The 13,169-nt window shown below is 39.0% G+C and overlaps 5 protein-coding genes across 7 annotated transcripts; 4 read left to right on the top strand and 1 right to left on the bottom strand.

The window, feature by feature from the left end:
* Positions 1–460: 460 nt before the first annotated feature.
* On the top strand, positions 461–2,679 carry LOC103870643 (nitrile-specifier protein 5). Its single transcript, XM_009148791.2, has 2 exons — positions 461–940; positions 1,562–2,679. The coding sequence occupies exons 1-2, from the start codon at positions 905–907 to the stop codon at positions 2,507–2,509; spliced, it is 984 nt and encodes a 327-aa protein (XP_009147039.1). The 5' UTR covers positions 461–904; the 3' UTR covers positions 2,510–2,679.
* A 931-nt stretch (positions 2,680–3,610) lies between these two features.
* Positions 3,611–5,630, top strand: LOC103870640. The gene is made up of 2 exons (XM_009148789.3): positions 3,611–3,879; positions 4,041–5,630. Exon 2 carries the CDS (start codon positions 4,061–4,063, stop codon positions 5,435–5,437), a length of 1,377 nt encoding a protein of 458 aa, XP_009147037.1. The 5' UTR covers positions 3,611–3,879; positions 4,041–4,060; the 3' UTR covers positions 5,438–5,630.
* A 5-nt stretch (positions 5,631–5,635) lies between these two features.
* LOC103870641 (transcriptional adapter ADA2a) lies at positions 5,636–8,700 on the bottom strand. 2 transcript variants are annotated; one of them, XM_033292333.1, is made up of 13 exons: positions 8,547–8,700; positions 8,279–8,343; positions 7,983–8,164; positions 7,840–7,905; positions 7,638–7,763; positions 7,481–7,565; positions 7,352–7,412; positions 7,218–7,276; positions 7,044–7,097; positions 6,726–6,954; positions 6,431–6,641; positions 6,086–6,361; positions 5,636–6,004 (listed from the first exon to the last, which is right to left on the bottom strand). In XM_033292333.1, exons 1-13 carry the CDS (start codon positions 8,597–8,599, stop codon positions 5,810–5,812), a joined length of 1,662 nt encoding a protein of 553 aa, XP_033148224.1. In that variant the 5' UTR covers positions 8,600–8,700; the 3' UTR covers positions 5,636–5,809. The 2 variants fall into 2 exon arrangements, with proteins under 2 accessions (XP_033148224.1, XP_009147038.1); XM_009148790.3 differs by having other exon boundaries at positions 7,493–7,565; positions 8,547–8,699.
* Positions 8,701–8,713: 13 nt separating this feature from the next.
* On the top strand, positions 8,714–10,755 carry LOC103870639 (exosome complex component RRP42). Its single transcript, XM_009148788.3, has 8 exons — positions 8,714–8,859; positions 8,957–9,084; positions 9,186–9,242; positions 9,336–9,428; positions 9,601–9,679; positions 9,756–9,880; positions 9,958–10,101; positions 10,183–10,755. Exons 2-8 carry the CDS (start codon positions 8,959–8,961, stop codon positions 10,420–10,422), a joined length of 864 nt encoding a protein of 287 aa, XP_009147036.1. The 5' UTR covers positions 8,714–8,859; positions 8,957–8,958; the 3' UTR covers positions 10,423–10,755.
* A 572-nt stretch (positions 10,756–11,327) lies between these two features.
* On the top strand, positions 11,328–13,145 carry LOC103870638. 2 transcript variants are annotated; one of them, XM_009148786.3, is made up of 4 exons: positions 11,328–11,568; positions 11,687–11,748; positions 12,420–12,612; positions 12,699–13,145. In XM_009148786.3, the coding sequence occupies exons 2-4, from the start codon at positions 11,695–11,697 to the stop codon at positions 12,827–12,829; spliced, it is 378 nt and encodes a 125-aa protein (XP_009147034.2). In that variant the 5' UTR covers positions 11,328–11,568; positions 11,687–11,694; the 3' UTR covers positions 12,830–13,145. The 2 variants fall into 2 exon arrangements, with proteins under 2 accessions (XP_009147034.2, XP_018514294.2); XM_018658778.2 differs by lacking the exon at positions 11,328–11,568 and having other exon boundaries at positions 11,635–11,748.
* The last annotated feature ends 24 nt before the right edge of the window (positions 13,146–13,169 follow it).

Genomic DNA, 13,169 nt, shown 5'->3' with positions numbered 1-13,169 from the left:
TTAACCATATTCATCAACAATATCTAGCTGATCATTACATTACACAGGTGTATATATGATTTTTTCCAAACTATTTTGAAACTCATTTGTCTACAAGAATAGTACTACATTGTAATATCAGTTTCTTCTACCAAACCATATGACATGTTGCATATGGGAGTTTGGCAGCAAAAAGTTTGTTTTATTGCTCTCCAATTACATCTTGTGAACAAGCAATGCCTTCCACTAGTGATCGTCACTCAAACTCTTTTATTTTCTTAGCTTCAACTCCAAGGCTCTTCAACTTCTGAAGGATTCGCTTTAATTTGTGCATGATTAAACAACCGGCCTAGCCGTTGTCTCCGATTCTAGAGGGATTAGTCTGGCCCTAGTGCCCAGCCCAGATCACTTCTTCTTTTTTTACAAAAATAATATTTAAAAAAAAACTGTAGCAATACCAACTGGATACAATACAATCTAGGCCAGTTCACATGCGGGGGATACTAAATAGTAAATACCAACTAATATATAACCTGGCCCAGACTATTCACATGAGGGAGATAATACACAACCCACTATGATAAGATTGATGATGATTTTTATATGTTTGTTGAATTTTAGGACGCACGGAATAGAATCGTTTTTTTGTGTTAAAAATCTTGGCTAAAAGTTGTTTGGAAGAATAAAAAAGTTTTTTTTTTTTTTTTTTTTTTGCTTAGGATACAGCAAGATGCATGCCGTTTCTTGGGTGGTTAGTTGTCACAACTCCATGGCGTTTTATTAAAGTAAACACATACTGTACAAAGATTCGTTTTTTCCACCTCCTCTTTGGGCCTTTTAAATAGAGGACAAACCCAAACACTAACAACATAAAAACTAGTTGGTCCTTTTGCCAAGTCATCATCATCATTCAGTAGCAGCAACGATGGCATCGACTCCAATGGAAGGCAAATGGGTTCAGGTTCTCTCAAAATATCTTTCTTCTTCTACTGGATGTGTATAGTCCGATCCAACAATCTTATAACATTTTAATTTTTATTTGATTGTCTTTGTGATTGATATTTATAGTCATCGGTTAAAGTCGTAGCCTTTCCTCAGTCTGTTATAGTAAACAGAACTGGTCAGATTATTATGTTTGGTCTCTTCTTTGTTTTTTGATTGATTTTAACTTAATACTTACTGTAATAATGATCTAGACCAAACAAAACGAGAAAACTTTTTTTTTTGTTTGGATAAGTGAAAGGAGAAAACTTTGTTGATAGTTTTTGATTACTGATGATGGTTGTAATCCCATTTGAATACTTTATCTTTGTGTTGTCATCTTCTCCATCTGTTTACTCTCACTTGCTTGTAGTTTTATGACAAAAAAAATTATTACTAAGCTTATTGGATAAGTGGACAATGAGTTCGTCACTACTGACTCAACTCTTGTTTGTTTGTGATTGAGCTTAGTTAATACTTATCGTAACGCTTATTAAAAAGAAAGAAAAAGACTGTTGATTGATAACTACATGCTGAGTGTTTATTCTTTATAGACATTTGAATAGTTTATCTTTGTGTTCTCTGTCTTCTCTCTTTTCAGCTAAAACAGAAAGGAACCGGACCAGGAGCAAGAAGCTCTCACGCCATAGCTCTCGTTGGCAACAAAGTCTACGCCTTCGGCGGCGAGTTCCAACCCCGTGTCCCCGTCGACAACCACCTCCACGTCTTCGACCTCAACACCTTAACATGGTCGATCCAAGAAGCTTCAGGGGACGCTCCTCCTCCTAGAGTAGGCGTAGCCATGGCTGCAGTAGGATCCATCATCTACTTCTTCGGCGGCCGGGACGAGAATCACCAGGAGCTCAACGAGCTCTACTCTTTCAACACTTCCACCAACGAGTGGAAGCTTCTCTCCTCAGGGGAGACAGGTCCTGAAAACAGAAGCTACCACTCAATAGCTACAGATTCTCAGAACGTGTATGTGTTTGGTGGGTGCGGAGTGGACGGGCGTCTGAAGGATCTTTGGGCGTACAACGTTGTTGATGGGAAGTGGATTAAGTTCCCTTCTCCTGGAGAGGGATGTAAAGGAAGAGGAGGTCCAGGGCTAGAGGTGGTCGAAGGGAGGATATGGGTTGTGTATGGATTCACAGGAGATGAAGCAGACGATGTGCACTGCTTCGACATAGCTAAAGGAGAATGGAGAGAAGTCGAGACAAAGGGGGAGAAACCGTCTGCGAGAAGTGTGTTTTCCACTGCGGTTGTTGGGAAACAGATTGTGATATTCGGAGGAGAGGTTGATCCTAGCGACTTGGGGCATATGGGAGCAGGGTGTTTCACAGCTGAGGCTTATGGGCTTGATACAGAGACGTTGGAGTGGAGGAAGTGGGAGGATGGGTTTGGGTCAGAGGAGCATCCGGGGCCTAGAGGATGGTGTGCGTTTGCGGCTGGGTCGAGGGATGGTAAGGAAGGTTTGTTGGTTTATGGAGGGAACTCTCCGAGTAATGATAGGCTTGGTGATATCTTCTTCTTCACTCCAGAATCTTGCTAATGTGATTGGTAACTAAGTGTGGTTTGGTTTTGTTGCTGATCAGTGCTTGATTCTGTGAGCTTTAAGCCATGAATCTGTAATAAGTTGTTTATGTTTGAGCTTATGTTTGTCTACGCTTTTGTAAATGTGAATGATCATTGAAAAGTTATAAATAAGCAATGTTCAAGAAATCGTTAGCTGGTAATTAAATGCAAATTATTGATCAAATGGATGTTTACACTGATATCTTTTGATCGTTTAGACCAATTTTTTTTTTTCAAAAAATCCACTTTAGAAAATTGTTTTGTTTAGATCCGATTTACCGACTAAGGCCATCTTCAATGGAACTGTAAAACATTATTTTAGTGTAATTTTTGCACCAAATCATCTCCAATGGAACTGCAAAAATCACATCATTTTAGTGTAACACTAAAATTTGACACCAAATTTGGTGTGACACTATTCACCACACTAAAACACTATTCATCCCACTAAAATACTATTCACTTATTTTATTACTAAAACATACAATTAAATAAATGATAAATAAAAAACTTAATACATATAATATTATAAAATAGTTTTAGTGTAAAGTTTAGTGTAATGGTTGGAGAAGACCTTTATTTTAGTGTTGAAATTACACTAAAATAGTGTAGTTTTGACACTAAAATGGTGTTAGTGGTTGGAGATGCTCTAAGCGCCGTCTAGATTGCATACATGAATCTTCTTAGTGTAAAACAAACAAATGGCAGATAGTACTAGTAATAACACCTCCATCAGAGGTCTATCAACTGATGAGATGATCACCATTAATGGAGTCTTTGAATTCAATAAATTTATTTTATGACAACCAATCCTCAGAAGCTACATTGATTGACCTTACAAAGAGTATTACTAGTATTACTCAATATATCTCGTTTTGAGGAACACACTGAAAATATATTGAAGTTTGGTTACTGTTACTTCCTCACAACAACCTATGTTTATTACTACTACTAGTCTACTTGCCTTGTCAACGACTCAACCAATGCATGGCTCTTCTTTTGCTTCCCTCAATCACACAAATGAGGTAGAAAATCTCTCTTCATTATGATTTTCTTGGTTGCTTCAAAACTATTTTATTAAATTTAGTAATCTTTTTAATTGATAAATTACATGATGTATAGCCAATAGATGTTTAGAAAACAAATAAGGAAAAATATGACGTGGAGATCATGATAAGCTGAAACACAAGATTCTCCTTAGCTCAATTCAACTCTGACTGATTAGTCTCTCTCATATGCAATTAAGCCCTAAAATATCATTATTTCCTTTTTTTTCTTCTATCCCTTTCTGATCTCTAGCTATCTCTCCCTGTGTTCATGTTCACAAGCATATAGTCTCTCCAAACGGTATGCATGATTCTACGTTTACTCTCATCTTCCCTTTTTTTTATAACTTCTAAAGGAATCTGTGGTGTTAATCACAACTGAATAGATCTTTTTAGGGTTTTTTCTCTTCTATGATTGACTCCCCGGCGAGTTTATTCTTTCTCGTTTATTGGATTGAGCAGATTGTTGATTGAAGTTGAAGATGAAAGACTTTGTGATTGATGATGTTGGTAATGCAGACTCCATAATGGATAGTGATGATGATGATTGCAGAAGGTTTATGGTGAATGCAGTTACTAAGCATCACACTCCAACCATGTTTCAAGAAACTGATGTTTCAGTTATTTCTCTTGACGATGATGATGATGGTGATCTCAAGATTGATGAGGACTACAAGTTGTTACTTGATGATAACAGTTTAGTCCCTCCCTTTGAAGACGACAGTAAAGAATCTGAAACTCGTAGACTCAGATTCAACATGGTTACTAATGATGCAAACAGATCTAAGAGGAAGATAGCCGAGTTAGAGGCTGCAAGTGCTGTTCCTTTAGCTAGTAACATGTCAGAAGAGTCAACAGAAGATGATGAGGCTTTATGGGATGTTCCACTGATTAGAACCCTAGACGTCATCAAACGTGACAACGAAGCTAGAAAACTGGCAGAGTCAACTTCATGGGATGTTCCATTGGTTAAAGCCCTAGAAATCATACAAAGAGACAACAAAGCTAGGAGAATGTCAGAGACTTTATGGGATGTTCCGTTGGTTAGAGCCCAAGAAGTCATCCAACGAGGCAACAAAGCTAGGAGATTTCTAGAGTCTAAGGTTGATGACACTTTACGTGATGTTCCATTGGTAAGAACCAAAGAAGTGAAGCGAGTACATAGAGTTACAGAGCCTTCAATGACACAAAGCAACAAAAGAGTTTGTGTAGGGACAAGGAAGAAGAATGTGGAAGAAGTTGTGGATAAGGACTACAGGAGTTACCTCACATGGCTTGTAGACTCCTTTAAACATCCCACAACCGTTGTCCCTGAAAAGGATCTATCAGCAAAAGTAAAGGTTGAGATTGAGTCTTGGTCTTCTGATGATGATGATGATGATGTAATTGAGGTTAGTGATACTCCATTCACAGATGGAGAGAGTACACCTTTTGTGGTGTCCAAGAGCAAGGAAGTGATTGATCTTGAGAAAGATGATAGTACAGATGATGAAAGTTTTGGTAGTTGTGTGTTTAGAAAGGAGCTAATAGATGTTCTTGAGAAACCATACGATGAAGGAGAGCTGTTGTTGTTGTCTAGTCAGGCATCAATGAAGAAACCAGTGAGTAGATGTAGAGAGCTGAGAAAGGGAAGAGAGAGTAGCTATGAGACTTCTGAGCTGGGACAGTCTTATCTCGAGAAGGTCTGTGATTTCGATGAAGAATACAAGCGTGTGGATGGTGATGATAAGGCGAGGTTGGAGTTGCTGCGTGGGTTTTTCTTTTACTTGGAGAATATTTCTCTTCCTGGTGCTTTCAAGCCTTGGTTACCAGAGAACATGAAGAAGATGGGACAAAGAAAGCAATCTTTGCAACCATAAGAAGATGGTTGGGTCAATCTTTTGGTTAAACTGTTGTATGTTTTAGAATCGAATCAGGGCTGCTTCTCTTTTATTTTGTTGTTGTTGGATGACAATCTGATTCAGAGTAGTTGCTTGTCTCCCAAGAATCTTGTTTTCTTGAGCAATGTCTCAGTGAGGACACTGAGTTCAAAAGCTTAATCAAAAAAAAAAAGCAAGAGAACAAGATCTGAAACATTCCTTTCAAAACTAACAGAGAACAAGATATGGAGCCAACATCAGCATCATCTTGTATACACAACTTCCTATATGTACATAGCTAATACATTGTTTGAGAATTACATGTTAGGATTATGAACCAAAGAGGCACACAACCATAGGGCTCATGAGTCATCATGATGACTCGCCTATTCCTTTCTGAATCAGTAAATCATACACTCTGTCTATTTTACTCGGCTCTACTCTGAAGAAGCTATAAGCATCAGACTTTTTCTTTACCGTCCCTTTCTTTATCTCGCTTGTTAAGGTTTCCAGCATTTTGAAATACTGTGCAGGCAGTATTCTCATCTCGTTGCACATCTCCTTTTCCTGCACAAAAGCACACAGCTTCAATCTCTCAAACCATGGGAACAAATCACAATTGGAATGAGAATCACCAGTGTTACTTACGGTCTCAGAGAGTAAGTCAGCCCCAAGGAGACCACTGACATCCCAATTGTCCAGCGAGCTACATATTATTGGAAGCGTGGCCTTTGACAGCGACTCAGAACCAAAGGGCTGTAAGTTTCTTTGTAACCCTCTGGGACTCTTTAGTGCTTTACCGGCTACACTGCCTGGTACACCATGGTTTAGTCTCACCAAATTTTCCTCAGCTTCCTTCTTTCTCTTCTCTTCTATAAATCTATTTGCTTCTGTAGTTGTCGTACAACCAGCAGCTCTTGCTTCCTGCAACATTTTACCAAAAAACCTTACTTAGTTCCCGCCTGATTGTGTTTGTAATCATAAGCATCAAACCTGAAGATCCTGGATTCTTTTGAGAATCCGGTGCTCCTCAATGACTTTTTGAATCAGTTCCTTGTGCTCTTCTTTGGAGTGGAACCGCGCAAAGACCTTGCACTTGTTGTAGATTTGTTTCTCCTCTGCTGAAAGGCTCAGCTCAAACTGATCAGGGTATAGTAAGTTCCTTTCCAGAACGAACTCCTTCCTCCGTTTCCTCTCATCAAGCCTGTGGAGAAAGCAAAAAGCAAGATCTTGGCTGTAGCATTGGCTCAAAACAGAACAATTTGGATTAACATGTCACAAAATGTACCTTTTCGAGTAAATATGAAGAACCTGCAGCTTCTGCTCACGCTCAGCATCCGTGTCACAATCCTTAAACTCCATGTCAGAGAGTAGCTGCTCAGCATCATTGTCGTGTTCGATCTCAAACTCTTGCCGCTTTAAATTGTAGCCATATAACTCCGTCACAAATGGAACTTTCTCTCCAGGGAGTCTCGGTTTCTTCTCCCCCACACTCCGCTCAGATAGTTGTTTTGCAGCTGAGACACAAAGCGCCATTAACCACCTTTAGCTTTTGTTTCCTTTTAAATATAACTTTACATAAGAACTTGTTCCCCAACAGACAAACCTTCCAACTTGATGGTGTCCTGAGTCTGTGGTGGTGCATTGGCTTTCTTCTTGACTGTCCAAAAAAAAGTATTATTTTACATTTAGAACTATGGCTGAGATAATATCTGAGGTTAAGAATCATATAGAGGCAACAGATAAAATCATAAAAGAATTATAAAGATGTTTCACATACCTCCAGCTAAGATAGGCAAAGGTTGATCTACTGAATCCTCCTTCCCTGAAGCTTCTTCTCTGATCATCAAAACACATAAGTATCTGATTAGGTCCATTCAACATTGTAAACGTAGAGAAATGGTTGTTACGTACTTGATTTCAACTGACATTGGCAGCTCTTCTTTTGGAGATAAGTTCACGAGTGCAGGTGATTCTGTAACAAACAAACAAAAATTGAGTTGGCAGTTTTCTTCTTTCACAGTTAATATACGAGTCCCAAATCATCAAGCAGACCTTTTTTCACAGCATGCTCTTTACTCATAGCAAGAAGCTCATCTTTGCTCTTTCCATTTGTATGAGACAAGTCCTACAGAGCAAAGAGCTTTGAGTAAATAAACGAGACAATGTCAAACTATCTGGAGAGCATGTGTCCTTTTACCGGAAGGGGAAAGCAAGGTGATTGCATGTAAGCAGAGTTGAAATGATCAACACACTCAGTCTGTGTCTTACTGCCAACATAGTTTGCAACTTCTTTCCAGTTCCCAAACCCGTACGTAGCAATGGCCTAAAACAATAGATTAATGATTACATTACAAGCAGAAACAAAACAAGATCTGTTAGAAAAAAAGTTTAAAGAGTACCTCAAGAAGGAGTATCTCTTCATCCGCATTCCAATCAGAAGAAACAAGCGGAAAAGACAAATTGTCCTGTCACACAAAAGGGTAGATTCATTCAACACAAACAAACAAAACAACACATACTGCTCTCGAGGTTGGAAACTAACCATAACACGATACGGGTGACTGCTCTTATGACGGTTAAGCTCAACACCAACATAAAAGCATTCCACACAAAGGTCAAAGTCGGCACAAACAGCACATTTGAGACGAACCAAACCCGAGAGATCTTTATCGCAGTAGTTGCAACAGTAAAGACCAGGCTTCCTCTCATTCCCAGCTTCACCTCCTACATATTGCATTCCAATGGACATATAACATAACAACTTTTCCACAAAATATATAAAAAAGGTACCAACTTTTGGAAACATTAGCTTGATTATACATTAATTCATACACCTACCGATCGAAATCGAAGGCCCTGGTGCATTCTCAGTACCAGAGGATAACTTTTTCCTTTTAGCTTTTCTGAAACAGCCAAAAATCAACACTTTAGGATAAAGACGTATGAAATTGAAGAACCCACAACATAGAACTCCGCTTCAGTTAGTCAAACATGGCAATTAACACAATTGAATTGGATTATAGAGAAATGTTTACTCGGGAAGGATAAACCCTAGACTTAATTAATTCGAGCAAAAAAGGGATAAAGATGGAAACTTTAAACGAACCCAGGATTCGCGTCTTCAGTAGCAGGACGAGACGCTAGTTTCGAGCGACCCATCGGCACCAAAGCTCCCTCGCTCCGTCGCACTTCTTCCCGGAAAATTGTAAGAGAAAACAAAAAACCAGATAAAGAAGAGTGCGGAAATAAAAAGGTGTAAATGACCAAACTACCCCTAAGAAGATTCAATAATTAAGTTCATGCCATCTTTAAGCCCTACCGGTAGGCGGTAGTTATCTCTTAAACCAAATAAAAACTTGCCGCCACGGTCGCCGGGAAACTCAGAGCTCTCTCTCTCTTCTATCGAATTCTCCGGGAAGGTAAAGAAGCTTTGTGGGTTTATATTCTTTTTTGGTTGTGATGTATAAAGGTAGGTACTTTCTGTTTAAACTGAGTTGTTGATGTCTGTCTGTGTAGTGATGGTGGCGTGTTCTGTTGGGGAGCAACACTTTCTAAAAGGTGGGATTGCTCAGGAACTTAGAACTGATGGTCGGAAGAGGTTGACTTATCGCCACACCTACGTCAAAACAGGTGTTATTCCGCAGGTAATGTGATCTCCTAGAGCTCATCTGTTTCTGGCATGTCCATGATGTAATGTTTCCAATAGATTTTGCTTATTATTCTCTACTCTTTTGTTGGGTTTAAGGCTAATGGTTCAGCGAGAGTTAGGATAGGTGGAACTGATGTGATTGCTAGTGTAAAGGTACTTCCTTTATTGCTCTCTCTTTCTACACTGTTATTGTTGAATGAGTAGTGCTTCTGTTTTGCTCAAAATGTTAAACCCAATGATCTGCAGGCTGAGATTGGGAGGCCAAGTTCGCTCCAACCCGATAAAGGAAAGGTTGCCGTTTTCATTGATTGCAGTCCAACAGCAGAACCTACCTTCGGGGTGAGCTTCTATCTAGCACTTCTCCTGGTGTTGTATCTATCAAATGGAATCATAGCTTTGTTCTACCTGAGATTTTAGTTATCATGTTCATAACTTTGGCTCCAAAGTCTCAAGCTTTATTATGGTGTTAAATCTCCAGGCCTCTAATACTTTGTGACTTGCTGTTACTCAGGGGAGGGGAGGTGAGGAATTGTCTTCTGATCTTGCTTTGGCTCTTCAAAGATGTCTTCTAGGTGGCAAAACCGGAGCAGGTTTGCAATCTTGTTTATCCCACATTTGTTACACTCTTAGCTTGCAATGTGTATAGCAACTCTATTTTTGTAACAGGCGCTGGGATAAATTTATCTTCGCTTTTAATCAAAGAAGGAAGAGTCTGCTGGGACCTTTATATAGATGGCCTTGTCATTAGCTCTGATGGGAATCTATTGGATGCACTGAGTGCTGCCATTAAGGTAGTAGTTTCTCATGAGATGCTGTGACGGTAGTGAGTAAATAGAAATGCAACTTGTTGACTAATGTTTCCCTGCAGGCTGCTTTAACCAACACGGCTCTACCAAAAGTCCAAGTTTCAGCTGAAGTGGCGGATGATGAGCAACCAGAGATTGACATCAGCGACGAAGAGTATCAACAGTTCGACACTTCCAGTGTCCCAGTCGTAGTCACGTTAACTAAAGTAAGCATATATCTTAATTCACATCTTCTTAGGTAAAGCTTACTAACATCCTTAAGAATGCTTGTCTTTGGTTTTTATCAGGTGGGAGAGCATTACATAGTTGATGCAACAGAGGAAGAGGAGTCTCGGATGAGCTCAGCTGTGTCTATATCCGTGAACCGGGGGGGACATATATGTGGGTTAACCAAAAGAGGTGGATGTGGTTTGGACCCGAGCGTTATCCTTGACATGATCTCTGTGGCTAAGCATGTGTCAGAGTCTCTGATGAACAAGCTTGATTCTAAGATTTCAGCTGCAGAGGCCTGTGAAGACGAGTCTTGACTGTAGTTAGTTTACTGTTATATTAAAACACTGAGTTTCTCTTTTGACTCCATTGTTTATGGATCTTTGTCTAAAGTGGAAAAGAACATAACAAGTTACATGAGAGGATTGTGATATCTTTTGGGAGGAGAGATTGAGAAGTGAGAGTGAGGTCACCTTTGAAGAGAACTTTTGTGGTCCATGATTAAGCCCAAAGGTCAAAATTAAATAGTGTGTGTGTGTGTGACCAGTGTTGATCACGTGTGTATCCTCAGCTTTGGGGTTTGGTAATGACTTTGAAAAATTAAACTCTTTTCTCCAATTTTGAAGTTTATTGAAAATTTATTATGTAAACTATTTAGAAAAGAAAAAAGTTCAATACAAGTTGATTGAAAAGCTCATGATTTCCTTTGTTTTATATTTACTGTATCATTTTTTTGTTCCATTCTGTGAGAAAGTGTGGTACCTTTAGATGCCTGAGAGGCAAACACAGCACTGTCCTTTGCCACTTTATCAACTAAGCAGCTCTCTCGACTTTTTGCTAGTTTAAGATAGTTAATTAATTATTTGACAACACACACAAACGAACAATTAGGTAATGATACTTTGATCCATGTGATAACACATCTAATTTTTGTTTGTTGTGATCTCTAGTTAACAAAACAATCTTCCATCTTTTTGACATATTAGCTAAGCTATTTATTATCTTAATGCTCACTAGATTAGTTTAAACTGTGTAATCAGCACTAAACAACATGCTCAAATAATGTTCTTGTTGTTGAATCCAAAGTTATTTACCGGCAACGTTTGTCATTTGCTGCTAATTATAACAACACGTTAAAGATTAACAAAATTGTCATTTATAACTAAAGTGGTACGACGACAAAAAAAAAAAAACTAAAGTGGTACGGAGAGAGACGGTGGCGCGTAAGGGCGCGTGGAGAAAAGCGCCAAAAGAGAAAAAAGAAAGCAAACTTTGCATTGAGTGGGACCCATTTGTCCCCGACCTCTCATCTTCTCCTTCTGTCTTCAAACCCTAAAGGTCTCACGCATTTCGGCAAGTGCCAAGTTCGCTGAATCAAATTGTTTCGTCCGAGAGAAACTCCACTCGAATCGAAGCTTAAATTTCGGATCTTTCTTACTTACTTACTTACAGCTGTCTCCTCGGTACGTATTCTCTAACTCTCTCTCTCTCTCTCTTTCTTTTTTGTTTTTGGATTTGATGTTTTGGTTTTTGAGGTTTTTATGATGATTGTGAGCGAGTTGTATTGGGACTTTTGTGTAGAGGAGACGATGAGCAGAGATCATCCACCTGAGCCTCTTGATTTCTTCATCTGGACCGTTGAGGTATTTCAAATCAATCAATCAATCAAAAATCATCTCTTTGTGTGAATCTGAATCAACCCTTTTACTGGGTTGATTCGATTTCTACTTCAGGTATGATCCTTAAGGGTTGTTCTTTCTTGGATCCAATTAAACTCAGGGTTGATGATTCTTAAGTAGAACTTGGAACCTTGTTGTTTACTTTTGTTTTTGTTTTTTGTTGCTGTTTTGGTGCCTCTTGTGGTTACTGGAATAGCAAAGCTTGAACCTTTATTGGTATAACCATTGATTGAAAGCTCGAGAGAGCTCTAGCGCTTCTACTTATGGAGCACCCTCAAGTCCTACTAGTTGTCATTTAGTATAGATTCTTACTTGTAGCCGTAGTCCATCTGTGATTGTTGATGTAGATTTACTCAGAAATGGTTTTGCTTTTATAGTATAACTTGTGTGTTCAGTTATGTTCGCATGCTTGATAAAACAGTGAATACTGGATGAAGATTAGTTGATGAACCTGTGCCTGTTAGGAAGACGTTTTAAATTTGTTTCGTGAGAAGATAGGTAGAATTAATGGCACTTATATTGGGCCTAGTTCATTCAGATGCTACTGCTGTGGCCATTTTTAGTCTTTTAGTTTCTACTTTATGTCCACCGAGCTTCTTGTAGATGAGGTGGTTCTGTTCGTTTTCTTATAACAGGACGTTGGATATTGGCTTGAAGAGATCAACCTTGGAAGCTACCGCCTGATTTTCAAAGAGAATGGTGTCAACGGAGAGTATCTAGAAAGCATGTCTGTGTTCACAACGGAACAGATCCTTCACTTCATAAGGAGGCATCACATGAAATGGGGAGACTTTATCACTCTCTGCAAAGAACTCAGAAGGATCAAAGGTTCTCTCTCGCTCTTTCTCCTCGCATCTTAAAGTTTCTGTAGAAATTTGACTAAAGGAAAAGAAATGTTTGTTTTCTTTTCGCAGTGGCTTGCTTGAAAGGTGAGCAGAGAGTTCGACGGCCATGGTGGGCACCGTCCTGTCTATCAGTAGTCTTTGTTAAGGCCGCTAAGCGCAACCGACAGTCTCGTGTTGTATCTCTAAAACTTGAGTCTTGACATTTACACTTTGGATGTTTATGTACGTACGTACTTGTCTCTCGTCTCGTCTCTTCTCTTCTTCTTTTTTTTTTTCTCTTTCTGGTTTGGGGTTTGTCTGTGGAGATGAAAAGCCACATATGCAATAGGAAGAAACAAACTCAAAGCCAAAATGCTTTGTTGGCTTTGGTAAAAATCTTGCAAGGTGGGGGAAAAACATTATGTTTTTTTTTGTTGTATTTCGGTGTATACAAAGTTTGCTCTCAGATGTTTAATATATATTATGTGACAGATAATAGTTTAGTACATTAATTTGATTATACATATGTTGAAAGCCCTTGAAGAGACTAAGAGATAGATT

Source organism: Brassica rapa, chromosome A05 (genome assembly GCF_000309985.2).
Source record: "Brassica rapa cultivar Chiifu-401-42 chromosome A05, CAAS_Brap_v3.01, whole genome shotgun sequence".
Classification (NCBI taxonomy): Eukaryota; Viridiplantae; Streptophyta; class Magnoliopsida; order Brassicales; family Brassicaceae; genus Brassica; species Brassica rapa.
This window is presented reverse-complemented; position numbering and strand designations above follow the sequence as displayed.